A 26,657-nucleotide genomic window follows, 5' to 3' on the forward strand; every position below is an offset into this window, starting at 1 on the left:
TTGGGATCAAAAGGAGGAAACGCGCCAAACGGCGAGGGCGTAGTTGCAGATGGTGGCATAGCTGCAGGCGGCTCTGGCTTTGGTTCTTTTTTGGTCCTTCTCTTAGCGCCTTTGCTCCAAGCTGTTTAAAATCAGCATAGGCAATAGTATCGTTAGAGCGAGTTACTTGCGCATCATGACATTTAGAAACTTTCCCATCTTAGGCTAGAGTATGGTGGTACGCCGGTTACTCGAGTTGTGCAAATCCTGAAGATGAGCGATAATATCCTTGAGGTCACAAAATTCTCTTATAGATCGCCGTCCAGGCCCTAGTAATTAAACCCAGAGTCCCCAGTGTTACAGCTAGTAAAAAGAAATACCAGGCAGAAGGTATTCAAATCGCTTGAATTACGTTCAAAGTGATAGCCAATTATTGCAGGCTGATGTCTCCACTCGCGCGTGTATTGTTACCATACACACAATGAGAATCCCCTGTCCCATGGGGCACCTCTCACGTATGTTACCAAGGACGGCTCATTACGGGCCCATCATCAGCGCCAAAGATATCTGTAACGAAAGGATAGCCTGGTCTGGGCCCAACTGGAGGCCCGCAGTGTAATGGTAGATAGCATAAAAGCCAGCACCAACCCAACTAGACCATTCAACGAACAAACACTCAGTGGGGGAAAAAAAATGATTTATTTTCTCTTGATCTTTTTCCTCGGAACGGCTACAGCGGAGGATGCCGGCAGTTACCTTGACTCATACGGTGTCAACGGAATGATGCTATGGACGGAGCCCAATTGCCATGGCATACCCGCGTCAACAATCTTTGATGATACCACCGTGGGCCAGAACATCTCAAATGCATGTGTCACCCAGAGCTTCAAGCTACTGCGCCCTCTCCATGGAGAGGAGCAGTTGGATATATCTATTGCTCCACAACTTGACCTTTGGGATGCAGTGGAAGGCCAGTCGCTAGCAAATAATATAGGATGCACTTCCTTCATCCAAAGCTACTTCCCAGTTAATGAGAGTACTGGATGTTATAACACGCCTCCCTTCACTTGCCATCGACTTTGGATCAATCACGGTCTTTCCTCTAACTTTAGAGGCCTCATGACTTCTGCAAGTGTGCCATCACCATGGCCCCAGATTATTCCGTCATCCTGCGGTACGTCCAGGACACGATCAGGAGCTGTCTCTAGTGGGACAATTCAGAGCAGCCAGACCCCCGAAAGTAGTCATCAGCTTGAATCGAGTGCCCTATTATCATCCAGGACAAAGACCCGTTCGCATTCTGCATGCTCGAAGCCTTCCTCCAGCAGGGTGCACTCTGCAAGCATCACGCCATCTTCAAGTAGGGCGCACTCTGCAAGCACCCCGCCATCCTCCTCCTCGTCCGCAAATCGAGTCCATACTGTGCAGGTAAATGGCAGTTCGTCAACTCTTTTTGATCCCATCCAACTTAATGCCATACCAGTTGGAGACGTTGTTAGTTTTCGTTCTGACAGTGTCTTTCAACTAATCAACACAACACTGGAGAATGTATGTGAGATCGTACATCGATTTCCCGTCGGAACTCAACTTGACTATAGGGTTATGAGGACTGATCCATCCTGGTTCTATGCTTGCCCACCTCAGGGCTACCATTGTCATTGCAATGAGGACACACATTTTGCCATAAATCCAGGAACACTCTCAGAACTCTACAGCGAAAAGCAGACAGAAGATAAACTTGTGTGGGTTCCTCCAACGACGACAACGACAACGACAACGACGACTCCGTTGGTGACAGTGACTGCTACTGTCCATGTGACTCTGAGCGATGTGTAGATAGGGGTCTGTTATATAGTCTTGATAAACTAGAGAAGAATTCTATATATCTCTTGCTTTGCCTGGTCGCTTTCGTTGCCTTTAAGTTCACCACTTCCGTCAAATTCCAATTCATCAAGTACCTCATGGGTTGTGTAGTAACAGAATGCGGAGGCGGCGCTTGAGAATTTATCCTGAAGGACAGGATCGTCGCAAATGCATTTGTGGTACTCAGACAGAGTACGCTTTGTTTCATCGGTTAGGGTAAACGTCACCCGCTCCGCAGAAATTGCCATATTCCCCATGACGTGGATCATCTGATAGCTTTCAACAGGGTGTTCATCCCCCTGGCCGCAAGAAATAATAGGGAGCAGCATGGAGCATAGTGTCCACATCGATGGCTGTACTGGTATAGTTGTCTGTTGCTCGTAGTCTTCAGGATCACATGCGTTGCGTCGGGTCCCGACGGGTGGTTCCATTATGATCTCTGCAGATGGCACTTTGGTGGTAGGGCTCTCCTTCTTTCTAGATCTCTTTGAACCACATCGAGGACACTTTAGCTTGTAGTCACTGTTCGGGTACTGTTGTTTGTGTTGAGATCTCTCGTCCTGCGATCATTAGAGCATGTTGGAGGGCTCGTGCATGCCTTGTACATACCTCAGCAAGTTTCTCCCACTTAGCTTTGTGACTGAGCGGTAAGTCTTTCCACTGCCTTCCAAGTATCTTCGATATGTTGCTACTCGACACGGGTGGGAACTGAGCACTGGCAACTAACTTGTAGTGGGCGTTGCGATAAAGGAAAAAGGCTAGGAGACGCGTTAAACAAGCCCTTGTAAATTCACGGTGCACTGTTACCGTTTTTTGGTCGAGGAACCCTCTGGCAGCTGCATGATGGAGTCATGGTGTGGATGGTAATGCAGCAGGAAAAGGAGGTGAATTGCCTGTCAAGCGGGCGCTTCCCTTATACCCGCCAGGAATAAACAAAGAACGAGCGGACCAAGACATGTAACTGTAATACAGCTTGACAAAGTACGCAGGTAATTTTGGGTGCGATTACGTCCAACTATAGATAGTACCCTTGCCTCGGACTACTGAGCTACGTGGCCGCCCGCACGATGATATCCCTCCCCATCGAGCTGATTGAGCTGATTGTGTCTTTTGTCCCTCACACGTCGTTGCGGACTTTCTCAAGCGTGTGTAGGCTATTTCGGTACCTTTGTCGTTCGTTGCTCTTCCAGTCAGTCCAAATCGGACACACCCAGGCACAGCTGGAGGGGTTGCTGCAGATTTCCAAATCTTCCTACGCTTCCAATGTGAGAGCTTTGCGCTACGAAGCGAATTCTCTTGTCGATCCATGTAAGTGCCCTCGCACGTGTATTGCACTTGGCTAATTCACCTAGTATCACCGGCGACGCTTCGATCTACCGGAGACATACTTCATCCGATGTTCGTGCAATCATGCGCTCTTGAAAGGCAGAGATACCTCGAAACAAGTCAAGGCTTGCTTTTGCTTTCTCTCCCTCATCTTCCAAATCTCCATACCCTCGAAATCAGTCTTACCAACGACCTAAAGGATCAATTCGGCCATGCATCAGTATACATGCCGTCCGGTAAGGACTGCTACCTTAGCCACCTGGAAAAGCTTCTCACGGCTGCTGTTGCTGCTCGGCGGAATGGGATAATAATTCGTTCACTCTATATAAGTGGGTTCTACCACCAGGCTGCGATTGAGGACTGCTTTTTACAGGCACTGGCCTTGAACGCTTTATCAAGTATTGAGGAATTACGAGTTATATCGACCTCACCAATGCTTCCGTTACTTGAGAGATTACATCTTCTGAGGCTTCAACGCGTGGAGCTCATAGATGTTTGGCTATCCCTAAGTACATTGGAGGGCTTGCTTCGCAACTCCAAAGGCCTACGATCCCTGTACTTGGAGGATATATGGCTTGTTGATGAGCTGGTGGGCAGTAGTGGTGAATTTGGCCTGTCAAAGGGCCTTGTTGTGTCCATTGTGGGTGTGCTTGAAAGACTTGATCGTCCGTTGGATGTTACATTGAAGTATTGCGAGAAGACATGTCATTTCTCTTGTTCTTAAGGGTAATCAACAGCAAAACTATCCTCAATGTCCTCTTTCCTCTCGTCCAAGTAGTCGAGTATCCTGATTGTTTTGATCGTTTTGCACATGCCTTCAAAATCCAATGCCCTCGCTTGCTGGAAAGTTGATCGGATACCACGACGAGAAAAGACCAAACCTGATGGCGGTGCGTGCTTCCCATATGTTAAGAACAGCGTCCTGGATCCGGTATGGCTTAGCAGAAACAAATGAATGAAGGTCAGACCAATTTCGAGCATCACTGTATGTCATTTCTAGTCCTTAAAAGTGATCAAGAGCTATAATTGACACGCGGTTTGTTCCGGAGTCCCTGCCTTCCTGACGCTCCATCTTTGTGTTCCGTTGCTGTATTTGCGGAGGGTAGGTCTTCGTTATTAGGGCTTTGAGCTTCAGAAGCAGTCGAGGAACGGTGCACGTCATCATCAGATGTTGCAAGCCGGAGCTGCCCTTCGAGATATTGAATGCGTTCTTGGCACTGCGCTTCATGAAGTCGAATGCGCCCCAAATAGAACCCTTCAATGTGCTCAAACCATTGACCCCATTGTAGTTCCCCCTGACGTGTGGTTTCTTCGTGTCGCGTACGGAAATTCTGGAAGCGCTCCTCATTCTCTGTTTGAAGCCTCAGGAACGCTTCGCAACTTGTGGTAGTTCCCGTGTGGAGTCCTTCGAGAGTTGCGATAATCTCTTGGTATTGGGCTTGCTGGTTGCGAAGTTGCTGCTCGTACTGCGCCTCGGAATGCCGGAACATGTTGCTTAACTGGGTTTGCATATCGCTCAAAACTTTCTCGTATTCCAAGGCCACCCTTTTGATCACTTGCTGAAGATTTCCATCGAAGTCTGTGCCTAAGTCTGTGACTAATTCGATCACCAAGGGCTCGGTGAGCAACTCAGTCACCGTGCGAGTCATAGGCATCATGGTAAATGAGTGAATGTCTGCAAAGTTGAGGCGAGCCTTGGATAACAGGTGATATACCAGGCTGCAGGCTAGATTGGGCTCCATCCTGTCGGCCGAGCCGATCAGTGGCACGTGAAGGGGCTGTAATTCAGACTGTGGCCGGTAACTTGGTTGGCTGGTAACTTTGGCTAGCTAGGCTGGTAATTTTGGCTAGTTGGTAATTTTGGCTAGGCTGGTAATTTTGGCTAGTTGGTAACTTTGGCTGACTGGTAACTTTGGCTAGCTGGTGACTTTGGCTAGCTGGTGACTTTGGCTAGCTGGTAACTTTGGCTAGGCTGGTAACTTTGGCTAGGCTGGTAATTTTGGCTGACTGGTAATTTTGGCTGACTAGTAATTTTGGCTGACTAGTAATTTTGGCTGACTAGTAATTTTGGCTGACTGATAACTTTGGCTAGCTGGCTAGCTAGCTAGCTGGTAACTACCCGGTAACTTTGGCCGGCTATCGTCCAGCTTGTCTACCTTATCTGTGGCTTAGCCTCTGATTGGGTCACCGTCTTCGGGTCGGCCCGACCCAGCGTCATCAGAGCCGCAGGGAAGTCTGTTGAGAATGGAGCGATGAAAGATTTTTAAGATTAGAATAAACTGAATTGTTCGATTGCATACTTCAAGTCATTCTGGTAACCTATCTATTTTTTAAGTCAGGAAAATCAGCTTTCCTATAACCTTAGCCTGATGGGGCACAGCAACTCCTTCAACTTCAGCCCCCGGTCTTCTCGTCGGCCTCGAAGTCTTCCTCCTTGGATACTTTGTCTAGCGCGGAGCGCTCTTCCTCTGGCTGGTCATTCGGGTCGAAAGGTGAAAGTGAAGAAGGATCCCCCTCAGCTGCGTTCGACGATTCTCAGTTGAGCTGCACCCCGCACTTTTATTCCATGGATTTTCTCTGCGTGGATCATAAGACTGGAGTCGTTTGGTAGGTGCTTCTGACAAACCTTACATAGGTATCCGGTTCTTGACTCGGGACGGTTCGCATGCTTGGTCAGGAAGTGCTTGGCTAGAGCACCCGGGGTTGCGTATTTCTTCGTCCGGTTTCTGATAGAGAGATCATTCTCCCCCATGCAAACAAAGCAAATAATTGTCCGCTGCCCAGGTGACGAAGTGTATATATCTTTCATTGCATCCACTAAGTGCTGTTCCTCTGGGGATGGCTTCTGTCGTTTAGGGGATCCCTCTCGCTCGCATGGGAGCTGTTGCTCAGAAGCGTCTTCCGGTGTCCTCTCTCGCTTGAGAGGATTGCTGTCCAGTTGGGGCCTTTCACATGTAGCTCGCATCTCAAACCCTTGCGGTGTAGGTCGACCATCTTGCACGCCGCAGAATTTAGTTATCACATTGATTGCATCGATGCGACGTCGATACTCCTCCTCGACAGTGGCCTTTGGCATACTAAGAACTGCCTCGATGACCTTTCGATGCTGTGGAGGCATATCCATAATTGAACACTGTGGTGGTGAGGGGCTACGCCCGTCTATATTTGCTGGTTCGCCTGCAGATAACAGCTTTTGTTGCGCAATGTCTCGTAAGGGTTGCTCTTTATTCCATTTCTCTCTTACCACTTCAAGGCGCTTTTTTCTCAATCGCTGTCGCTCATTGCGAAGAAAGCGAGTAGCATCATTCCAGGCTTTCAGTGCCCTCTCTTCGCGCTCTTGATAGACCTTGAATTTTTGACTGTCCGTGCCTTGAGCCTCCACAGCGTATCGCTTTTTTTTACGCTCCTCATAACACTTCCTTGCTTTCTCGCGGTGTTTCATCAAACGGCATATCTCGGGGTCGGAATCAACATGGTCACGTTCTTCGGGTGTGAGCTTAGTCGGTCGATCCGGATCAATCGAGGCTTCCATTGAACAACCATATCTCAGGAGCTGTGTTTGTGATGCAGTACCACGGAAGATCGCTTGAAGATCAACCTCAACACCAACTTGGTAATGCTTCACAAATACATCGATACTATGGTGTTGCAGGATGAGATTCTGTAGAGAGTCCGTAACCTCCGCTGTAGATGTGGTTAGTCTCTGTAGACATCCATTGTAGCAAGGATCAACCCACGGCTTCTGTTTAGGTTCTTCGCTCCCGCGTACCGCATCAAGTAGGGGTAACAAGCTTGGTCCAGGCCCAGAATCATGCCAGTCTCCCTTATTCGATAATTTGGTTTGCCCTTCGGCATCCGAGTGGCTGTATCGGGTTGCCAGTGACCATTTGAGTCTCGCTCGAAATCACAGAATACAAAATTGTCAGCAAGTTCTTCTTTGAAGGGCAACTTAAGTGATCCACAGCCCTTGGGGATCTCCATATTATAGAGAGTTTCTGGGGAATCCAGATATTGCCCAGTGACAGGCTCGATTCCGAATGCCTGGAGATAAAAGACCATACCCAGGAAAAACACGTGAGGACTGAGAATGAGGCTGGGATCAAAAATAATTTCAGGAATCATCACAGTAACTCTGACCATTGTTAGCTTGTTCTGCCCCATCATAAAAGTCAAGATGTACCCTTCTTTGGTTTCAAGATAGTCTTTGCAAAATTCACACGACAAGGACATTAACAACCGAGGATGCTTGTCCTGCGCATTTTCGGCAGGCGGTAATAGCTTCAATTCCATGTCTCTGTACCGAAGAAATCGAACTGCAGTTGGTCGTTGAACCGTAACAGCTGCAAGTTGGCAAAAAAGGAGTGTTTGTATGCGTTCCCAGCCAGATTTGAACGTCATTCGAGTCGTGCTTAGCATTGTATTTGCCATCATAGTGAACGTCTCAACGTGCATATTATTTCTAGGTTTCCTACGGCGTCGAAGGCCCAACTCCTTGGCAACTCGGACAATCATCTAATCTGTTAGACATGGTTTCCAATGGCAAGAATGGACTACACATACATCTATTATCGATTCCCGTGTGAACTCATCTAATTCTGATCTTGTTGCTCTTCTGTACTGCGTAGAGATGTCCTTCCATAAACATCGGATGGTACTCTCGGCTTTAACACCAGGGACGCGACGAGTATGATCCTCGGTAAATTCCAATTCCCCACGCCATTTGAAAAAGCCATACAGAAATTGCACCGTCTCATCATTGCTTCCGAGCGTTTTCAATCTTTCTTCAGGGTCAATGCCCATAGGTTTGCAGTATCTATCAAGAATAAGTATTGGCCTTGAAGCGGTAAGGAAGACTACATACCGACTTAAAAGATCGAGAGCTGAGACATGCTTCAGCTTCGTGTTATCGGAGTACCGGTCTCGCCGAAGATCAGAAATGTCTAGGTTTTGTGCCTCAGAATAATAGTGCTGCGGAGGTGGTTGGGGTTTGTACAAAGGATGCTTGAGTGGCTTGTCATCAACATCCTCGTCGCTCCACGTGTCTTCAGCACCATGTTGGTGAGTCTGCTGTTTTTCGCATCCAGTCATTCTCCCACATTCCACTTGCAACGATGCTGTGGTTGTACTCGTCAACACTTAAGGGTCAGAGGAAGATAAGAAGGACAAAAGAAAGAGTTCAAGAAGTCGAGGCTGCCGGTGAGAACAACAGAGCTTGGAAATGTAACACTTTGCGGGTCCTTGACTAGAAGTAATACCCGGGAAATAATCAAAACACCTAGTGGTAATTTATGACTAGCACGAAACAGGTATCTTTGAGTGGAAGGATAGGGCTGTGGCCGTGGCAATACAGGCTAACTCGGCAGCGGTGAGAAGGGCTCTCAAAACGGCTCCGATCTTGGCTATTGTCAGCCACTTCCTAACCATCATCTCCTCTATAGCGGCGGCGACGGTGATGGAGGCCACGGAGGCCACGGAGGCGGCGACGGCGGCCATGGTGGTTATGGTGATGGCAAACCGATCATCAAGCCCATCATTGGCAAGCCTATTATCAAACCCATCATCGGCAAACCGGACATCAAGCCAATCATCAAGCCCTTGTTCCCACCCAAGAAGCCCGAGAAGCGCTCTCCCCAGTTCACCTACGGCTATCCTTCCTCCAGCGAGTAAGCATTATGCTTACCACGCCAATCGGCTTGAACTTCAACTTTCCATCCTGGGCTGAGTGGCTTCAGCGACGACAGAGGGAACGAACGGACGGACAGCATAGGACGGGACAGCCAATTATGTGGAGTTCAAGGTGGTATAGCCCTGGCGAGCAGCAAAAGTGGTGGTTGTTGTTTTCATGCAGGTACAAAATTAGCTAGTCGAGTAGGTACACCTGCAGTGAAGTCTGAGGTCTCATAGGGAAAATGAAAGCCATGTGTTTGCTTTGATTGGACTGTCGTCTTCTTGAGCCACGCGTAGTGATAGTGATAGGGCAGCGGAACGGCTCAATCACGATCTTTACTGCATAGTGCATGATAAGTACCTGTCGTGCAAATATGGTGTTAGCCTCGTACCAATTGGAATCCAGATGTACCTTCGGGGAGAAATGAGTGAGACTCGACCACGTCGTACGTTTCAGGTTCACTTGAAGGTTGTATTTGTTGCGAGTTCCTGGGTTCAGTCGGCCATGGTAAGGTGCACGACAGGTTCCATTGTCCAAACGATGCCGTTTGCTTGTTGGGAATCCTAGCCTACGAAAAGCAGCAATGTGATATGGCGGCCTGGGAGCTTTGGGCATGAAGCGGAATATATTCTAGCTTGGCGGACATTATATTTGGTCCGTCTCTATCTATTTCTGTTCTCTATGTTCAGCAACTCCCTCGTCGAAACTCGGGGCGCCACCATGGCCCTCGACTGCAGCGAGCACTTCGGTATCGACACGCGGCCCAGTGAAGTTCTTTCGACCGTCGACAATCCACTGGAAGGATGAGATGATGAATACGATTCCAAAGGCAGCAACGCAGTAGTCTAGAGAGTATTAGCGCCTTCATCGAAGATATTGAAGTAAAAAATGAGCGCTGGGTGTTGGGCTTACTCATATTGTTACCCGTCACAGGGAGCTCCGGGGGGAACAGGAAAAGTACAGTTGTCAAGGAGATATATGCAAGAGCAATCTGTGGCGACGTCAGTCAATTTGCGCGTAGGAATGATGAAAGTAAAGCATACGATGTTGACAATCCAGCCGAGTGTATGCGGCAGGACAAATGCGCGTTCGGGGAGCATCCGTCGGCCCCGAATGCAGTTCAAAGCGATCGGGAAACCATACGAAATGTCGAGCATGACAACAGAGGACGAGACAATTGCGTTAAAGGCACTGTCGGAGTGTTAACTTAGATTTGGTAGTACCAAGTGAAGCCCAAAGTAACACTCACCTTGAAGAGCCAAGGAAAATACACCCAAAAATGATCACACAGAGAAGCGTCAACATCAATCCATTGAGAGGAACCTGGAGTTTGTTATGAACCTTGGCGAAGAAAGGCGAGGCAGGAAGACCACCGTCTCTGTTCCTGCTTTAGCGTGACACGACTACAATGCTGAAAAAGGAAGGCTCACCTCGCAAACGCATAATTCATGCGGCTGCTTGTTGTCATAATTGCGGTGGCCGCAAAGACAAGACAGATAAGCGGGAACCTGGACAATATCAGCATTGCGCAACATATAGTAGCAGTAACAAAACGCACATAAGAAGACAAATAGAGCCGGCATTGCTCGCTGTCGCATCGTAGAAGATCTGCAGAAGAGGTGACGCGGCAGACTCAATGACATTATTAATGTCTCCTGCAACAAAAAGCAACACAATGAGGAAGATCAAGCCAGTCGTAATCCCAATGCCGACGCATCCAATCATGATTCTAGGCCCGACAACTGAGGGATTCGGGATTTCTTCAATCATATGGGCAACGCCATCGAAGCCCGTAAGGCCGAGACCACCTTGCAACAATCCAAGCAACCAAGCGAGACCATCCGGCCAATTCGTCGTGTTGATGTAATCTCCAAAAACAAACTTTCCAGTATTGTAATTCGGCGAGGCACACGAGAGGATCGTGATCGAAATGACAACGAATCCGGTAAGAGACCAAATAAAGGCACTTTTGGTGACCAACGGAAGAAGTGAGCCCATGAAAGCATTAATGACGAATGCAATGATGTTGATAGCGACATAGATCAGGAACTGGTGCCAACGCTGGAACTCAAATTCCGGGTAGACTAGGGAGACAATTCCCATGATCAGGGTACTTCCCAGAAGCCCACCGGTTGCAGTCAATGCAAGCCACCCGGAGACATTCGCCCAGCCTGTGATCCATGATAGAATTGGCTTCCATCTCTCCCACGATATCGTTGCGACCCAATGGTACTGTCCACCGGCTGTTGGATAGGCTGAGAGAAATTCTGCGAGCGAGGCGGCGATGCAGAGGTTGCAAATTCCGGCGGTCACCAGACCCCAGACTACACTGACTGGCCCGCCAGACGGAAGACTGAGGTTGAGACTGGTCGATAGAGCGGTCCATGACTGTGAAATGAGTGATGTCAGTAGCCAATCTTTGTCTCTCCTGTCTCATCTTAGTAGTAACGTACGTTCAGAATAGCGAAAGCAAGACCCAGCATCGATCTATATCAGAATCATACACCCATTAGCACTCAACCCATTGTGCCCAGAACAAAACGAAGACCAATCCTTACAGCATCGAGAAATTGCGCTTCAATTCCTGCCTGTGGCCAAGGGCGGCCAACTGCACGTCATCGTCCGCAGGTACGTCCTTCATGGTGGACAATTCTTAGACTCCTCCGTATGTCAAGGTAGTATAGACAAGTTCTCAACGAGGAAGAGGACAGGCAAACGAGAAATAGACGCGTGCTTATCTCGGGCAACCCGGTGGCCACATCATAACGTCGCAGTGAGACCCGTAACCGGTCCACCGCGAGATTGCGGGGAAAAGAAGCTGTTACATAATGGGGCAAGATGAGAGAATTGATAGCAAAAAGATCGTCACTGGGGATGAAACAGTGGAGTTCCCAAGAGTGCCGTGACAAGGCTTGAGAGAGGGAAGTCAGACTGTGATTTGGTGACAACGCCGAGCAGGAAGGACCGAGGACGATCGGCGGGTTGGGGCGCTGGACTTCGTTCCTGGTCGGAGACTGGGCGAACCATCCCGAGTGGCCCCCGTCGTGGATTGCCATTGAATGAGTAACGCCATGCGATATGGACGATAACGGCTACTACAAATAATATGTCAATGTCATGATTCCTGATTCCTGATTGTTCCTCCCATTGATAACTAAAATATTCTACATCATTAGAAAGGTAAAGCAGGCAAATGCATCCACCACCATGATTAAAGTCCGAGCCTAAATGTACTTTCGTAGCTATAACTCCGTTAGCATCTCCACTGCTACCAAATAATGCAGGGACGAATCGGTCACTTACATCCAGCGTCAAGGACTTGCTGCTGTTCTCCACTTGGTCCCTGTACACCCCAACCAGCGCCTCACTGTTCTGGAACAATCCGTTCTTCAGACTGATCACGATGAACTGCATTCCAGGAGCTGCATGGTCGTGAATGTAGTTCGCGATACGAGCGACGTTGGTATTGTCGAGCGCGGCGTCAACCTCATCAAGCACGAAGAATGGCGAGGGCTGATATGAGTGGATGGCAAATAAGAGGGCCAAAGCGGCCATGGTCTTCTCACCACCCGACAGGTGCTCCATGTCACGGAAGCGCTTGAGCGGGGGCATGGCGTGATATTTAATGCCGTCGAGATAAGGCTCATCAGAATCCTCGATGTCGAGGTACGCTTGACCTCCTAGTGGGTAATTAGTACTTCGGGTCAGTTCCCGGTAGATGGGTCCGATCTGCTCGGAGATGTGAGAGAATGCCTTGTTGAATAGTTCCGAGCGTTGTCGCATGACCTCCTCAAAGTCATCCTTGGACTTCCGAGCGTGTTTCCGTGCTTCTTCAAAGTCCTTTTCTGTGCCTCGGAGTTTGTTCTCTACGCTCTCTAGGCGCTCAAGTGCACGGGTATTGGGTGCCATCTTGTCGAGTTCGTTGTTGAGACTTCGGACCTTGTCCAGCAATTCTTCCTCGAGTTTCTCTTCAGAATCTTCTTTGAGGGTATCGCCGAGGGAGTCAAAGTCCACTTCAATGCCGTAATGCTGCACGGTGAAGTCGCCGTTTGCCTGTGCGTCCTCGTCCACGTCCATCGCGTCTGGGTCACCCCCTTGGACAAGCTCGTCAATGGGAAGTTGATCAAGCGGGTTCGAGTCCTCCGTCAACGGAATGTCAATGTCCTCAAGCTTGCAGCGTCGGAGGAGAGCATATCGGCTAGACGAGTTTCGTTGGATTTCAGTCTCAAAGCCGTTGATGGATTTGAGTGTAGACTCCACTTCTCTACTGCGCTTCTGGAGTTCCCTTCGGTGCTGCGCCAGATTCTCGGCAGACTCGCCGTACTTTTCCTTCTGCTCCTCGAGCTTTTCGCGCAGAATGTCGAGCTCTGCGTTAAGCTCGTCAAGCCTGTTCCGTACCTCCTCTTGTTCAGCTTCGAGTTGCTCAATGAGGCTTGCATCGCGTTGGTGTTGCGTCTCTAGGCTGGCAATGCGTTCACTAGTAGCCTGCAGCCGCTGCTGCTCAAAGGTGAGCTGGTTCTCAATCCTACTCTTTTGCGTTGTGAACTCGAGCTTCTTCTGCGCAGCCTCTTCGTGCAGGGAGCCTTGCTGCGCTTCGTACTCGCGGATGTCGCTGTACCCAAGGCGCTTGCAGAATTTCTTGTAGATCTCATCCTCAACACTACTAACGGATTCTTGGGAGGTGGCAATGGCCTCGTCGAGTTCATCCAATACTTCCTTCTTCTCTGTGTACTTGGGTCGAAGATCTTCAAGCTGTCGCTTGACGAAGTCGAGCTCCGTGCGCTTGTCTTTGAAGTTGCGCTCGAGGGCTTTGAATTCGTCACGGGCATAGGCAAGACGCTGCTCGAGACCAATAAGTTCACCCTGCAGGGTTTCCTCCTCAGTCCCCCTGCGGTGACCCTTGGGTAGGTTTGCCAGATCGTTCATGATCTTATCTTTAAGCTTGAAGAGGTTTTCGACTTCCGAATCCTCCCAACGCTTCGAGTTCTGCTGGAGTCCGCGGCCACCGGTCATCAAACCGCCCTTGTGGATTACTGTTCCGTCCAACGTGACGGCCTTTGCATCGACATTTCTCTCGTAGCACAGATACTTGGCAGTCGCGAGATCATCGCAAACAATCGCATTACCACAAGCATAAGTGATGGCTCTCGCCACAAAGTCGTCATAGTCAACTGTCTCAATCGCAGGGCGCATAGCTCGGTGCAGACCCTTCAAGTTGGAGTTGAGTGCCTTGACTTGAATGGTTTCCAGGGGAATGAAAGTAGCCTGGCCTGCTCTTTGGTCGCGAAGGTGCTGAATGCACTCCTTAGCAGTCTTTTCATTATCGACAACAATGGCATCGAAGTGACGCCCCAGAACAGTGCTAACAGCGTCCGCATACTTCTTCTGCTTGGGCTTGCAGAGGTCACTAACGCGGCCTTTAACACCTGGGAAGATTCGTTTCAGCGTGGAGATCAACTCCTTTGCTCGGATTTCCTTCTCAGATTGCTTCTTGCCGTCATCTGCCTCAAGCAGCTTCTTCAAGACAACCTGAAGCTTTTCCTCGTACTCTGTTCGCATTTGCGAGACACGTAGTCGCTCGGAGGTGATGGCGTTGAGTTCCTTCTTCTTCTTTTCGATCTCCTTTGACGTTGTCGTGACGGTCTCATTGGCAGCCGCCTTGCGTTCGGCCAGGGTTTTCCGATCCGTCTCAAGCGTCTCGAGTTGCCATTGGGTGCTTTCAAACTTGCTCTTAAGGCTGTTATAGGCTTCCGCGTCTGTCTTCCTCTGGCGCTTGAGATTGTCGAGATTCAGTTGTTCGGCAGATGATCGTTTGTTAACTTCCTCCTTGAGTTTGTTGTACTCTTGTTGGTCAGCTGGGCTGAGTTGACGACCCTGCTTGCTCAGGGTCTTTTGCCAATCCGCCTCCCACTGAGCCTGGGCTTTCTCAACCACCTTAAGGTCCTTCTGCAGCTGCTTCACACTAGCGGATTGAGCATCACGCTCCTTGCCGATGTCCGCAATGCGAGAGTTGTATCGCTCCACCTTTTTCTTGGTGATGTTGACCTTCTCGTCAATCGGAACAAGGGCAGTGGTTGACTCTTCAATTTGCTTTTCCTTTTTGACAATGTTCTTCTCGGCAGTAGCCACATCGCGACCGACCCTGGCGTGAGATTTCTTCGCTTCTTCGACGTTTCGCTCGTACTTCTCAACGCCTCGGCGGTATTCCTTCAGCTCGTCCTGGTACTTCTGGATCTCTGCGCTTGAATCGTCAATCAGACGCTGGAAGTGGAAGAGCTTCCACAAAATGTGGGTAATGATCGCTTGGTCACGTTCTTCCGCCTTCCGCGCGTAATTCTCAGCCTCCCGCTTCTGCTCCTGGTACTGCTTGATTTCCGAGTTGATTGCACGGCGACGGTTCAGCTGAACAGTCTGCTGCTCGGCAGATTCCTCCGCTTCCGCCTTAAGACGCTCATACTCCGCCTTGTACTCCAAACTTCCAGAAATCTGCTCAATCAAGCGCGTAAGATCCTTCGGGGACTGCGACGCAATGGCCTCAACGTCGCCCTGGAAAACAAGAAAGTTGCGCGCACGGATGAGGATATTCTCGGCCTCAAGCGCCTCATTGTATTGCTGCGCAGTCACCACGCGGTTGTTGATTCGGTACTCGCTCACGCCTCCGCTGGTAATAGAGCGTCGCCATTGTTGTTCCTCCCCGGCATCATCTTCGTAGACAGCCATGACCCATGCGGTTCTGGGATCGTTGGTTCCGGTGGGATCTTGCGATGGTTCAATCTCGTTCTCATCCTGAGTCGGCTCCACCCCGTTCGTCTCTCCGTCAACAGCATTTCCATCGGCGTCGACTTTCGATGTGCGCAGGACGCGGCCTCGGTAGATCAGATCGCGCAGGTTCGTGGATCGCAGGTGTGAAGATTTGATACCGAGTACGAATGAGATCGCATCCATGCTATGATAACCAAGTCAGCGCGAAACAGTTCTCAAAACTCTCGTCCGAAAGTGGGCAATGCAGGACGCACGAATTCGACTTTCCAGACCCGTTGGGTCCAATAATTGATGTGAAGTAGGCATCACCAAAAAGCAGCACATGGTGGCCCTTGTAGGACTTGAAATCTGCGTGTCGCCCGTTAGCCGTCACGGTCGTGAATAGCTATCAGCAATTTCCATCCACGTACTGTAAAGCTCCAGGCGAATTAGTTTCCCCATCTTGCCGCTACTCGGTCGCGTCTCTCAGCGACTGGAAGAGCACGATGCGCCGGGGTAGAATCTTTGAGCAAACGCAAGGCGGTGATGCGGAGTGTTGTTGAGGGGAGCCGCGCCCATCGCGTGGAGCAATCTCCCACGCGTATCTATCTATCACGTGACTTGGTCCGATCTATAGAGCGTCGGCAGTCACTCTGTTTGTACACCACAACTCCACTGTCATCCAATTAACTAGTAAACGACCCTTGTCGTGCTCTAAGGCATTTGGCTGGTGCTCTAGAAGTCACACTCTCATTGTCATATTGTTCTAGATTCACAGCATGCATTGGATGAAAATGTAAATCTCCACACCTAGGTAGTATGGCAGCATTCGTTGAGTGTTGTTAAGCCTTGATTCGAAGTCAGGGTTCTCTCTCGCTTCTCATATGTGGAAGGCGCGGCTACGCTAGGCGACGAATGCATTTAATATGTACAGAGCGGTACAATCATAATATAACCCAATCCCAGTGAGCGCTCAAGTAGCAAATACGTATTATACAGTCAGGTGATAAGATTTGAGTAAGAGTAATTCAAGCTCTCGGGCGTTTCACGTCGACAGGGTTTCCGACAACCAAAAAGTCCTCCGAGACGTAGCCTGCTGAGTCCATTCGGAATACACCCTTCTGGCCTTCAACCTCTAGCAAGATGAGATCTTCCTGGGTGAAGATTTGACGAATGGACCGGAACACTCTGTACATAAGCATGCTCATCTGCTTTCCGGGGGCTTTCCAGAAGCTAGTCGCACTCGAGGCCGTTCGAGCCTGCATGCGCTCTGGGCGGTGCGCGTCCGGAGAGACAACCAGACGACGTGAGAAAAGAACCTGGCGAGGCACTACATCGAACTCATAGGGTTTCCGGAAAGGCATCATACTTCGTACGGTAAAGCGAAGAAGCGCCTGGCCTTGAACGTTGGTTGCTTTGATGCTTCTGATCAATCTTGCTGTCTTCACGAGGAAGACTGTACCCATTACACTCATCACAATACAGATACCTCCAGTAAGAGCTTGCTGCCACCTCGGCAGCGGTACAACAGGGTCTCGGAAGACCGCGTTTGAGTTGTATACGGAGTATGCGAAACAGAAGAATGCGATTCCGTAGGCGCCGAGAACATAGCTGCGATTTGACGGGGCTTTGAATAGTATAATATCCCCCTCCTTCGCGACTCTCCGCTCTAGTTTTGCGAACCCAGCTGGCCGTCGTCCGGCGAATTTTAACGTCTCTTCGGGCTTTGGTTGTGGTTGCTTTGGCAGCTGTCTGGCGGCGGCCTTTGTTCGAGAGATGCTAGACGAAAAGTATCTCCATGACAGATTAGGCGAGTACAAGCCGTGTGGTAATGAAGTTTTGGGGCATGGCTGGGCGAGCACCCTAAACACAAATGGCCTGGCAAACATCCTGCTCCTATACTCAGAGACGGTTAGCCCACCATTCACGGAAGCCAATGCAGGAACGGTGACAAGTCAATGCATAACGCGCTGCATATTGCGACTCGGGCTGTCATTCTGAGCACCGTCCTATGTGAGAAACAAAGCAACTAACCTGAATCAAAAAGAAAATAAATCTGGGGAACTGATCGCAAGGTCGCGCTTCGCGACGGTTGAATCGGGATTAATCCGGCAGAAAAATGTTCCTGTCCCGGCCCGCCGGTGAGAATCAAATCGGGACCTCAACAACCTCAACATCTTGGTCTTCAGCTTGACGGCCGGCGCAAACATTCCAATCGTTTATCGGTGTTCGCAAGTCTCGCCGGTTTCGCCCGACTTTTAATCAGTTGTGGGTGCTTGTTGTCGGGATCTTCGTGATACCTCGACCTCGTCCGTGCCTCACCCGCCGATCGAACGAGCTCATCTGCATCATACCGAAACGCATTGAGCCTAGGAAAGCTGTTCGGGATATAGCAATGGCCTCCAACTTCACTGCTCGCCAATTTCCGGCCATGTTGGCCAAGTGCCAGCCCCGGGTTGTTGCCCGCACCTCGCGACGTAAGTAGCCCGCTACGCCGGAGCCAGCCAGGGCCCTGTATGATAGGGCATAACCTTGAGAAGGCAATCCTCGTCGAGTTGTCTATGTTACAATGCTGACTGGTTTTTCTTTGTGGCATTCAGGCCTTGCATCTACCTCCGCCCCTCAAACCCAAAACCCCGCCTACCCGCTCTATCCCTCAGTCACCCAGCTTCTCCACGAGAAGGGCATCCCTGATTCCGAAGTCTCCAAGATCCCCGCGTCCGGTCCCAAGGGCCGCCTGCTCAAGGGTGACGTTCTCGCCTACCTTGGCCTCATTGCCTCAGACTACCCCGCCTCTCAAGCCTCGCGAATCGAGAAGCTCGCCCACCTCGACCTCAGCAACATCAAGATCGCTCCTCCTCCCGCACCAGTTGCACCAGAACCCGCCGTCGCAGAGACACCAGTCGCGCGCGCCCCTCCCACAACCTCCGTCGCCGTCTCAATCTCCCTCGCTACGGTCCTCGCCGTCCAGCAGAAGCTCCAGCAATCCGTTGGCGTGACGGTCCCGCTCTCAACGTTCCTCGCCCGCGCCACGGACCTCGCAAACGACGACCTCCCCCGTTCACCGAACGCCAAGCAATCCACCAGCGAAATCTTCGATGAGCTCCTCGGCGCTCAGCCCGTCAAGTCCTCCCGCGGCCAATACATTCCCGAGTTGAATGTCGCCGACATCTCCGCTGAGCCTCAAACCACCAAGACAGTCAAGGAGGACCTCATCGACTTCCTCAGCGGCACCCCCAGCAAGGCCAAGCGCGCGCCTTCGGTGACTCCCACGACCGAGTCCTACAGCTCTACCGAGCAGGCTCTCAACGTGTTTAGCCTGACTGTCCCCGTTAGCGAGGAGAAGCGGGCCCGGACTTTCCTTGAGCGGGTCAAGACGCTACTGACTGTTGAGCCGGCGCGCCTGGTTATATAAACTTCTTTCGCATGCTGTTCATCTCCCTCTCCTATCTCTGTCTTCTCATAATCTTTACTTTGTAACAATTGAATAGCGCAAGATGAGATTTTTATCTTATGTAGAATTTATGGAATGAATGATTCCCTTTTATTTATAAGATAACAATCAACTCTTGTATAGTTGGCAGTTGGAGGAATAGAGGCTCAATTAAGAAGATACCTGATAGACAAAGTACGTAGCGCATTATGATGCTGTATTAGGGTTGTGGAACGTTAGGCGCGGTTAGTTGGCGGAGCCGCATTATATATATCTACCAGGATAGTCGTAGCCTACCCACGTCTAACCCATTTACCTACGGAATAGATTACTACATCAGTGGAAGTAGGACAGTATAAAAAGATGCTGGGCTTATATCTAGTCTAGCGAATTCGTAGCTAAGCTGGGGTACAGCAAAACGCTGGCTCAATGATGGGTAATCGGATGCAGAAAGGTGCAGGTGCAAGACGCAAAGCGAACGGTACATGCGACGAAAATCCGATGACATTAACGGTGCGGAAAAAAGCAATGAAAGTTATAGAATTAGAAACCGCCTAAGAATCAAATGCTTGCTGCAAGAAAAGCTCCCCTTGAAAGTGTGACAAATGCCGAAGAGACTCCATAGTAATGCCTATGCCTATGCCACCAACCCTCCAGAACAACCGTGGATATTGCGACCAACATCAAAAGGAAACACTAACGCCAAAGCCAGAAGGAACGCCGCGTCTAATGCATGCTGTTAAATCCCAATAGGAAGCCGTCATTTAGTAGTGCTAGACTGTAGCACTGGAATTAATCATCAAGTCGTTACCGAATTGTACCCCATTCTGCTAGTTTGCTGCCTTCTCGACCATGCTCCCTGCCTGGTCGTTTGTTGAATATCCTCCAGAACCGGAGAGTCTCGTCACCGGCGCCGGTCACAACTGTTTGGCCATCAGGGCTCATGGCCAAGTAGAGTACACGGAACGTGTGGCCAGTCAATGACACGATCTGCTCCATGCGAGGGTACTTCCAGATGACAATCTGGTTCTGACTGTACCCGTGCGTACTGATGATTTCATCAGAGTTCTTGGACCATGCCAAGTTACAAACCTGGCTTCCAGTGTCAACTTCTTTGATTAGAGACCCTGTCGCCGTGTTCCAGAATTTGATCGTCCGATCGGCAGTACCTCCTCCGGACGCAAGAAGGTGATGTTGATGGGGAGACCAAGTGATGGCCTTCACAGCGGCGGTGTGGTCAGAGAAGCGATAGAGCGGTGTCTCATTCAACTTGTCCCACACCAGAAGCTTGTTGTCGTTGCCACCGGATGCTAGTTGACCGTCCTCGGTGTTCCATCGCAAACCGCACACCTCCTGCTTATGTCCGGAAAGCCGGCGGAGATATTGGTCGGGAGATCGAACGTCGCGGTGAAAGATATGCCGATCCCGAGAGCCGGATGTAAGGATATGGTCGTTCCAAGCCAATGCGCCTACCCGATTAGTATGGCCAATCATTGTCCGTAGGCGTCGACAGCGCTCTGCATCCCAAATCTGCACAAGACCTTTGCCAGTACCGATCGAGAGATGTGTGCCCTGATTATGTTATTAGTAAGAGGTTCTCGAAGAGTGGGAGAGAGGTAATGTTACCCTTTGTATCCAGCTGACACTTGTCACTGTATCATCCTTGAGCTCACAAAGCTTCGTTACTCTGCCGGATTGCGAATTCCACATATATACGGAGTTTCCCAAGCCAACACCCAAGACATTACTACTCCCCCAATCGACCAAGTTCAGATAAAAGTCGTCTTGTAGATCTGGAGCATCCAGTACCTTATACGGAACTTTGTTCACATAGCGAGGCTGTTTCCGGGGTGTTTCAAGTATCCGTTGGCTGTCGTACCGGATGGGTGAAAGGCTGTAGAGTTCTGAGCGTGCGTTGAGGTTTGGACCGTGTATGCTGCGCGGGGTCTTTGATGGTGTGGGATGAGCTGATCCACGTGGGGAGGCATAGTTGAAGAGGTTTTTGTGAGGAGTCGATGGGGTGATACTGGCAGGTGGAAGAGCTGACACTACATGTGAAGGCGGGGTATGAGAACGGGTTTTATCGTTGATCCCGCCTGCAGGGCCACGGATCGGGTCCGGTGATAAAGAATCCAAATCGGCTTGAGGTACTGAGCTTCCGAATAGTTCACTGCGCAGTACCCGCGAGTACATTCGGTTTGCTTCTTCCGCTACCAAGAAGTCAGTAAAGCGCGCCAAAATGCGACCAAGGGACACAAACTCTTCTGGAAGTGGAGCTCTGAGTGAGGAGTTCGCTTTTTGGTCTTTGATGGCGTCGCAGGACATCCGTCCTCGTGAAGTAGGCTATAGGTAGCTTGAAGATCTTGACCTTCCCGAACAGGGATGAATCTGCGATAGAATGTGAAGTTAGCGAGATGCCCAGCACGAAGCGCCGCCTATAAATGCCACATAGTCAAGTAGAAGCGGATTTACATACCGATCTCCATATACCCTTTGGCGTTTGCGACTTGGGCTCGCCCCAGGCGTCCTTTCGCGGGACCGCCCTGCGTCATCGTATTCTTTCAGCGCTCGGGTCAGCGCATTGGGATCAATTGCCCCAGATGTATGTCGCCGCGTGTGTTGTGCTCCCGAGGAGTCAGGGTAGAAGAGGGTTGTCTTAGAGGGCATGCTCGGAGGTGTCCTTGAGCCAGGAGGAGAGACGATATGTGTTGCTGCTGGCCGGGCTCCTCTTGCGGCGGCGCGGTTCAGCGGATTCGCCGACTCTCTGCTATTATCGGACATGATGACGGTAGAAAATGTGAGGTTGCTTCAAATGGCGGTCGAACACAGGATAGAGCAAGGTCGAGTGAGTAAATGCGACAGGTCTAAAAAGTCGGAGTCGGACCGCAATGACGGCGGGCGCCAATGGGCAAATCAAGTCCAGGAACAGCGTTGCGGGCAACAATAAGGATAGGGATAAACAGAGGTCGTTGACATTCAATCAGGCGTGAGTTGGTCGTGCAGTTGGCGAATGCAGCAGTTGGGGTGTTCAGTTCCGCTCCCAGCAATAATCGAATGAAGTGGTTGGAATCCCGGCGGAAGTGGGTTGAGGGAGCGATGGAGTGCAGGCAAGTAAACTGGGCGATAAAGATGTCGAAGGCGACAGAGCACTCAGCTGACGCAAAGATGAAGGGATCGAGTCGAGATGGTCGTGGAGGTCATTGGAGAGAGGACCTTCGCACGGTCTGGCGTGGAAGACAGAGATGCAGGAGCACAAGTTGTCTTGCCCTCCTCTCTTCTGTCGGGGTGACGGCCGCATCCACTGTTGGAAGGGATTCGGTCACGCGTCGGGGGCGCTAGTCCGCTTTCGTATACAGGGAGGCTGGATGTTGATTGTTTTGCTTTGTATTCTTCTTTATTTCAGTTGTTCAGGCTATTGATTAGACTAATAATAGTCTGTTAAATCTGAAGCAGATTCAGTCAATGTATTTAATTCATGTTGCTGGCATTTCGTATGCTGGAAGGCTGTATACAAAATGGTGGTTCCTCAGGCCAACATCACAGCGTCTCCCGATCAACAACAACCCCCAGCAGTTAAGGAGGCTAGATCCATCAACATGAACTCTGATCCTTTCGATGATAACAGTGAACTGGTGACTCAAAATCACGTCGGCCAGATCCTGTCAGACGAAACACGCTGTTTGAGAATTATTGACGCGAAGCGCCCAGCTAGCGATTGGATCAGCGCGTCCCTTGAGTTGGGCTGTTGTTGTTGACCTCCCCTTCTTACGGCGGGTTCAATATAGGTGTCGCGACTGAACTGCGCATTCCACGCGCCCTGGAACGCGAAACGCTCGGGCCATGAACGAGCTTCTTTGTGGCCCAAAAACTTCCGCGTTCTCTCCGGAGATGATCCTCTTGTAAAATCGCACGTTTCGTCCTTATCTTGTTCTTTGGCTTTCCGACCGCGATTGTGAATTTTGCGCAAGGGAGTTGTCGGCCTCATGGTGTTGCACATAGCCAAGTCACATGATGGGGCTCATAGTGGTAGCTTAGACGCACACGCGCATCATAATAAGATGCCCTCTTCCATAAGATACTCACGCTATAGTTCCTATGATATTGTCACTAACAGTCATCTGCCGTAAATTGTAAAGCCTTATTGTTTTTGAAACACGTCAAACACCACAGATCTATGTCATGGGGAAGGTCACACTGACCGCCAAGGGCCAATATACGGGGCAGCTTGCTTCCGACTCCACCACGGTTCTCCTCATTGAGATTTGGTGCTTCACAGACCACACCTATCCCAGGGTACTCAACTATGACTTCAAACCTGACCAAGAACCTTAAGCAACCGGCTCTGGACTTTCTGTCCTTTGTCAATGCTTCTCCAACCCGTACTGTTTCCTTCTCCCCACATTCTATCTTCCCCGCCTTGTCTGACTAGCTATGTCCAGCTTTCCATGCGGTGAACTCCGCCAAAACTCTCCTCGCAAAGGCGGGATTCCAGGAGATCAAGGTATTTCCAGTATTCCAGGGTTAATCGGTGCGGCTCTAATACTTTTAATAGGAGAAAGATTCCTGGGTTTCTACTTGCCGCCCTGGTGGGAAGTACTACTTGACCCGCAATAGCTCGACCATCGTAGCCTTCGCTGTAGGCAAGAAATGGAAGGTAGGTTTCCGAATGCAGGCCACTCAATGTCGAAGCTTTACTGATGTCTACAGCCTGGAAATGCAATTGCCATGGTTGGTGCTCACACAGACTCACCCGTGTTGAGAATCAAGCCAGTCAGCAACAAACGCGCTGAAGGCTACATCCAAGTCGGTGTCGAGACCTACGGTGGTGGTATTTGGCACACATGTAGGGCACCCTCATTCTTTGGCTGTGATAAGTTCTGACCTTTCTAGGGTTCGATCGCGACCTCGGTGTCGCAGGCCGCGCGATGGTCCGGACCGATGACGGTTCCATTGTTCAAAAACTTATCAAGATCGATCGCCCAAGTATGTGCTGCTTCCCTGCCATTTAGTGCCTTACCTAACAGTATCAGTCCTCCGCATCCCGACATTGGCCATCCACCTTGAACGCCAGGAAACTTTCTCCTTCAACAAGGAGACGCAGTTGTTCCCTATCGCAGGCATGATTGCTGCGGAGCTCAACCGTACCGGCCAGACTAGCGGTGATGCTAACAAGGATACTGCCGAGGCTGAGAAGGGCGAATTCTCTCCACTGAAGGCCATCACTGAGCGTCACCACCCGCACATCGTTGAGCTCATTGCAGCAGAGGCTGGCGTCAAGCCCGACAACGTCCTCGATTTCGAGATGATTCTGTTCGACACGCAAGAGTCTTGCCTTGGTGGATTGTTGGAGGAGTTCATCTTCTCTCCTCGTCTGGATAACCTGAACAGCTCGTACTGTGCCACTGCTGGTCTCATTGAGTCCGTAGCCGACGCGTCTGCGCTCGACAATGAGTCCACCATTCGTCTCATTGCTCTGTTTGACCACGAAGAAATCGGAAGCACCACCGCCCAGGGTGCTGACTCGAACGTTCTCCCCTCAATTATTCGCCGACTGTCTGTTCTTCCTTCATCTGGCGGCAGTGCGGACACATCAACCGCTTACGAACAGACACTGTCCACCTCTTTCCTCCTGTCCGCTGATATGGCACACGGCGTTCACCCCAACTGGTCGGGCAAGTATGAGAATGACCACCGACCGGAGATTAACAAGGGCCCAGTGATCAAGATCAATGCGAACGCACGTTATGCTACCAACTCTCCTGGTATTGTTCTTCTCCAAGAAGTCGCACGCAAGGCTGTAGAGACCGAGGGCGAGGGTGTCCCCTTGCAGCTCTTCGTTGTCCGCAACGATTCCAGCTGTGGAAGCACCATTGGACCCATGTTGTCTGCTGCTCTGGGTGCCCGTACTCTAGACTTGGGTAACCCTCAGCTGAGCATGCACAGTATTCGGGAGACTGGCGGTACATACGATGTGGCGCACAGCATCCGACTCTTCAAGAGCTTCTTCCAGCATTACGCCAGCACTTCTAAGACCATCTTTGTGGACTAGACTGAGAACTATGCTGCAAACAAATGCTAGATGAATCAATAGAAATATGCTCGACGTTGCTAGGCTCCAGGTAACCGTTTGCTAGGTATACTTCCAGTAGTGGCCGTTTCCGGACCGAGAAAATTCCGCGCCCCGGAGTCTCCTCATTTTGGGGTTGCTGCCTCCGCCCGTCGCTCTCCCCCTCACTCTTATCTCAACGCTCCTCACTTTCCGCAGCTCTTGGGTAAAGCAGCTTCTGGTTTATACCTATCTAGCGACTGCGCTTATTGAAAGACACCGCCTCGTCTATATCCTACCACTGCATCATAGACATTATCAATGCCCGGATGACCCTCTATGACAACACCGGACGTCTTTCGAGATGCGGAATACATCGCTGACGTGTCCGGCATCCAATATGGCAGCATCGCAGACATATCACCTACTCTCCAAGATGAGGTTTTGAAAAAGAAGCTCCAGACGGCCGCGAGGCTCTCCATCATTGACCGTCTACTCCGCGATATCGACATCCTTATCTACTGCGAGTTATCGGCGCTCTACTACTTGGAGTATGTGCTCTTGTCGCAGTCGCTCAACCCACGTTTAAACAAGTACAACAAGGCTTACTCTTCTTCTTATTAGTTGCTCTATAGTGCTATTCGCTATCCGCGCCATCGCTCAGCTGATCTTCTTCACTCCCAAAGCACCCCCCTTCGACCCCACGCGAAACCAACCTTTTATCGGCGCCATCTTCGCGAGCAATCTATTTTGCATGATCTTTCACAATTTCTTCAGTCAGCCTGAAGCAGATGAAGCATCACGAGGCTATCTACATGGCGGCATCCTCATCGACTTCATCGGGCAGAAGGCCCCAGTGCCGCTTACACGTCTTTTGTTCCTCGACTTACTTGTCATGATACTCAATATCGTCATGCTGGGGCTTATAATCGAGCGCGTCAAAGTTGCGGAGTCAAGGGACACTATTACTGGCACCGCCACTGCGACAAATGCACAGGCAGAAACAAACCCGGCGCAAGCACAGGATCACGACCACGAGGAGCGAGGAATCCATCGCGACGCTGAATCTGGAGACGCCTCAACATCCGACACTGAGAACGAGCGCAGGGAGCAGGCCTCCCATACAACGACGACCACCCCATCAGATACCTCTTGCCACTCACACACGCCTTCGCATCCTCATCCCCCCAGCGAAGAAGAACTCGAACGCACCCGCCTCCTAGCCGACCCCTCAGAAAACGGCGCCGAACACACAAGCCACCAACACGCCCTAGACACCTACACCTCCGGCGAGGCCGTCGTAATCCGTATAAGTCTCTTCAACGTAATTCGAGACCAGTGGCGGTATAGACCTACACCGGTTCGAAGGCCCGGCGCGTATGCACCGTCTGATCAGACGGCTGCATTTTTAAGAGAGCGCTTTGGGCTTCAGGTTGGTGTTGATGGGCGGTTGGAGAGAATCACGGGGGCGACCGCTACGACGACCGCTACACAGACTACTACGACAACGACATAATAATAGTGAGATCTCTTTATACTCTAATTTGAGCGTTGCGGTGTACATATACTTGGTTCTACGACCCATTCTTGGCTTACCATCC

The 26,657-nt window shown here is 50.5% G+C and overlaps 12 protein-coding genes across 12 annotated transcripts in view; 6 read left to right on the forward strand and 6 right to left on the reverse strand.

Moving 5' to 3' along the window:
* Positions 1–49, forward strand: part of BDV14DRAFT_182320 (PLAC8 family protein) — a 1,153-nt gene extending 1,104 nt beyond the window's left edge. The window contains exon 3 of the mRNA XM_073770212.1: positions 1–49. The gene's annotated coding sequence lies outside the window, so the exon portion shown is untranslated.
* Positions 50–649: 600 nt separating this feature from the next.
* BDV14DRAFT_182325 (uncharacterized protein) lies at positions 650–1,884 on the forward strand. Its single transcript, XM_073770213.1, has one exon. The coding sequence runs from the start codon at positions 673–675 to the stop codon at positions 1,813–1,815; it is 1,143 nt and encodes a 380-aa protein (XP_073623547.1). The 5' UTR covers positions 650–672; the 3' UTR covers positions 1,816–1,884.
* A 1,025-nt stretch (positions 1,885–2,909) lies between these two features.
* Positions 2,910–3,892, forward strand: BDV14DRAFT_192875 (F-box protein; the record flags this gene model as incomplete). Its single annotated transcript, XM_073771684.1, has 2 exons — positions 2,910–3,154; positions 3,268–3,892. 2 exons carry the CDS (start codon positions 2,910–2,912, stop codon positions 3,890–3,892), a joined length of 870 nt encoding a protein of 289 aa, XP_073623548.1.
* BDV14DRAFT_182327 (uncharacterized protein) lies at positions 3,833–4,910 on the reverse strand (the record flags this gene model as incomplete). Its single annotated transcript, XM_073770214.1, has 1 exon — positions 3,833–4,910. The coding sequence occupies one exon, from the start codon at positions 4,908–4,910 to the stop codon at positions 4,182–4,184; it is 729 nt and encodes a 242-aa protein (XP_073623549.1). The 3' UTR covers positions 3,833–4,181.
* Positions 4,911–5,640: 730 nt separating this feature from the next.
* Positions 5,641–8,388, reverse strand: BDV14DRAFT_140260 (uncharacterized protein). The gene is made up of 6 exons (XM_073766329.1): positions 8,030–8,388; positions 7,729–7,981; positions 7,349–7,680; positions 6,906–7,300; positions 5,795–6,852; positions 5,641–5,745 (listed from the first exon to the last, which is right to left on the reverse strand). Exons 1-6 carry the CDS (start codon positions 8,254–8,256, stop codon positions 5,728–5,730), a joined length of 2,283 nt encoding a protein of 760 aa, XP_073623550.1. The 5' UTR covers positions 8,257–8,388; the 3' UTR covers positions 5,641–5,727.
* Positions 8,389–9,423: 1,035 nt separating this feature from the next.
* BDV14DRAFT_140270 (GABA permease GabA) lies at positions 9,424–11,589 on the reverse strand. The gene is made up of 8 exons (XM_073766331.1): positions 11,395–11,589; positions 11,290–11,323; positions 10,395–11,224; positions 10,267–10,344; positions 10,086–10,214; positions 9,880–10,027; positions 9,749–9,827; positions 9,424–9,681 (listed from the first exon to the last, which is right to left on the reverse strand). Exons 1-8 carry the CDS (start codon positions 11,475–11,477, stop codon positions 9,503–9,505), a joined length of 1,560 nt encoding a protein of 519 aa, XP_073623551.1. The 5' UTR covers positions 11,478–11,589; the 3' UTR covers positions 9,424–9,502.
* A 372-nt stretch (positions 11,590–11,961) lies between these two features.
* On the reverse strand, positions 11,962–16,124 carry BDV14DRAFT_140268 (cohesin subunit SMC1). The gene is made up of 4 exons (XM_073766330.1): positions 16,009–16,124; positions 15,853–15,946; positions 12,140–15,782; positions 11,962–12,078 (listed from the first exon to the last, which is right to left on the reverse strand). The coding sequence occupies exons 1-4, from the start codon at positions 16,037–16,039 to the stop codon at positions 12,061–12,063; spliced, it is 3,786 nt and encodes a 1,261-aa protein (XP_073623552.1). The 5' UTR covers positions 16,040–16,124; the 3' UTR covers positions 11,962–12,060.
* A 118-nt stretch (positions 16,125–16,242) lies between these two features.
* BDV14DRAFT_182344 (uncharacterized protein) lies at positions 16,243–17,591 on the reverse strand. Its single transcript, XM_073770215.1, has one exon. It carries the CDS (start codon positions 17,464–17,466, stop codon positions 16,606–16,608), a length of 861 nt encoding a protein of 286 aa, XP_073623553.1. The 5' UTR covers positions 17,467–17,591; the 3' UTR covers positions 16,243–16,605.
* A 148-nt stretch (positions 17,592–17,739) lies between these two features.
* Positions 17,740–19,236, forward strand: pdx1 (putative pyruvate dehydrogenase complex component Pdx1). Its single transcript, XM_073770216.1, has 2 exons — positions 17,740–18,054; positions 18,178–19,236. The coding sequence occupies exons 1-2, from the start codon at positions 17,973–17,975 to the stop codon at positions 18,990–18,992; spliced, it is 897 nt and encodes a 298-aa protein (XP_073623554.1). The 5' UTR covers positions 17,740–17,972; the 3' UTR covers positions 18,993–19,236.
* A 121-nt stretch (positions 19,237–19,357) lies between these two features.
* On the reverse strand, positions 19,358–22,273 carry BDV14DRAFT_182348 (WD40-repeat-containing domain protein). Its single transcript, XM_073770217.1, has 4 exons — positions 21,487–22,273; positions 21,271–21,398; positions 20,637–21,220; positions 19,358–20,582 (listed from the first exon to the last, which is right to left on the reverse strand). Exons 1-4 carry the CDS (start codon positions 21,789–21,791, stop codon positions 19,818–19,820), a joined length of 1,782 nt encoding a protein of 593 aa, XP_073623555.1. The 5' UTR covers positions 21,792–22,273; the 3' UTR covers positions 19,358–19,817.
* Positions 22,274–23,275: 1,002 nt separating this feature from the next.
* On the forward strand, positions 23,276–25,386 carry BDV14DRAFT_140351 (M18 family aminopeptidase). The gene is made up of 6 exons (XM_073766333.1): positions 23,276–23,389; positions 23,450–23,511; positions 23,563–23,664; positions 23,718–23,853; positions 23,901–23,993; positions 24,041–25,386. The coding sequence occupies exons 1-6, from the start codon at positions 23,314–23,316 to the stop codon at positions 25,057–25,059; spliced, it is 1,488 nt and encodes a 495-aa protein (XP_073623556.1). The 5' UTR covers positions 23,276–23,313; the 3' UTR covers positions 25,060–25,386.
* BDV14DRAFT_140341 (DSC4 family protein) lies at positions 25,228–26,657 on the forward strand. The gene is made up of 2 exons (XM_073766332.1): positions 25,228–25,607; positions 25,681–26,657. The coding sequence occupies exons 1-2, from the start codon at positions 25,396–25,398 to the stop codon at positions 26,570–26,572; spliced, it is 1,104 nt and encodes a 367-aa protein (XP_073623557.1). The 5' UTR covers positions 25,228–25,395; the 3' UTR covers positions 26,573–26,657.

This window comes from Aspergillus stella-maris (assembly GCF_047715825.1).
Source record: "Aspergillus stella-maris strain CBS 113639 unplaced genomic scaffold BDV14scaffold_77, whole genome shotgun sequence".
Taxonomy (NCBI): domain Eukaryota; kingdom Fungi; phylum Ascomycota; class Eurotiomycetes; order Eurotiales; family Aspergillaceae; genus Aspergillus; species Aspergillus stella-maris.

Excerpts from the sequence above, each read along its gene's own strand:
- BDV14DRAFT_182325 (XM_073770213.1), top strand. The coding sequence starts at position 673 with ATGATTTATTTTCTCTTGATCTTTTTCCTCGGAACGGCTACAGCGGAG.
- BDV14DRAFT_140260 (XM_073766329.1), bottom strand. The coding sequence starts at position 8,256 with ATGACTGGATGCGAAAAACAGCAGACTCACCAACATGGTGCTGAAGAC. Across the intron at positions 7,681-7,728 it reads CACGGGAATCGATAATAGAT|ATGATTGTCCGAGTTGCCAA; the intron begins GTATGTGTAGTC and ends CTAACAGATTAG. Across the intron at positions 7,301-7,348 it reads TATCTTGAAACCAAAGAAGG|AGTTACTGTGATGATTCCTG; the intron begins GTACATCTTGAC and ends AACAATGGTCAG.
- BDV14DRAFT_140270 (XM_073766331.1), bottom strand. The coding sequence starts at position 11,477 with ATGAAGGACGTACCTGCGGACGATGACGTGCAGTTGGCCGCCCTTGGC. Across the intron at positions 11,324-11,394 it reads AAGCGCAATTTCTCGATGCT|ATCGATGCTGGGTCTTGCTT; the intron begins GTAAGGATTGGT and ends ATTCTGATATAG. Across the intron at positions 9,828-9,879 it reads TCGGCTGGATTGTCAACATC|ATTGCTCTTGCATATATCTC; the intron begins GTATGCTTTACT and ends ACGTCGCCACAG.
- BDV14DRAFT_140268 (XM_073766330.1), bottom strand. The coding sequence starts at position 16,039 with ATGGGGAAACTAATTCGCCTGGAGCTTTACA. Across the intron at positions 15,947-16,008 it reads AATTCGCCTGGAGCTTTACA|ATTTCAAGTCCTACAAGGGC; the intron begins GTACGTGGATGG and ends GGCGACACGCAG. Across the intron at positions 15,783-15,852 it reads GGGTCTGGAAAGTCGAATTC|CATGGATGCGATCTCATTCG; the intron begins GTGCGTCCTGCA and ends TGGTTATCATAG.
- BDV14DRAFT_182344 (XM_073770215.1), bottom strand. The coding sequence starts at position 17,466 with ATGTTTGCCAGGCCATTTGTGTTTAGGGTGCTCGCCCAGCCATGCCCC.
- pdx1 (XM_073770216.1), top strand. The coding sequence starts at position 17,973 with ATGGCCTCCAACTTCACTGCTCGCCAATTTCCGGCCATGTTGGCCAAG. Across the intron at positions 18,055-18,177 it reads TGTTGCCCGCACCTCGCGAC|GCCTTGCATCTACCTCCGCC; the intron begins GTAAGTAGCCCG and ends TGTGGCATTCAG.
- BDV14DRAFT_182348 (XM_073770217.1), bottom strand. The coding sequence starts at position 21,791 with ATGTCCGATAATAGCAGAGAGTCGGCGAATCCGCTGAACCGCGCCGCC. Across the intron at positions 21,399-21,486 it reads CAAAGGGTATATGGAGATCG|ATTCATCCCTGTTCGGGAAG; the intron begins GTATGTAAATCC and ends ATTCTATCGCAG. Across the intron at positions 21,221-21,270 it reads AGAGCTCCACTTCCAGAAGA|CGGAAGAAGCAAACCGAATG; the intron begins GTTTGTGTCCCT and ends ACTTCTTGGTAG.
- BDV14DRAFT_140351 (XM_073766333.1), top strand. The coding sequence starts at position 23,314 with ATGACTTCAAACCTGACCAAGAACCTTAAGCAACCGGCTCTGGACTTT. Across the intron at positions 23,665-23,717 it reads CTGTAGGCAAGAAATGGAAG|CCTGGAAATGCAATTGCCAT; the intron begins GTAGGTTTCCGA and ends TGATGTCTACAG. Across the intron at positions 23,854-23,900 it reads TGGTGGTATTTGGCACACAT|GGTTCGATCGCGACCTCGGT; the intron begins GTAGGGCACCCT and ends TGACCTTTCTAG.
- BDV14DRAFT_140341 (XM_073766332.1), top strand. The coding sequence starts at position 25,396 with ATGACAACACCGGACGTCTTTCGAGATGCGGAATACATCGCTGACGTG. Across the intron at positions 25,608-25,680 it reads TCGGCGCTCTACTACTTGGA|TTGCTCTATAGTGCTATTCG; the intron begins GTATGTGCTCTT and ends TCTTCTTATTAG.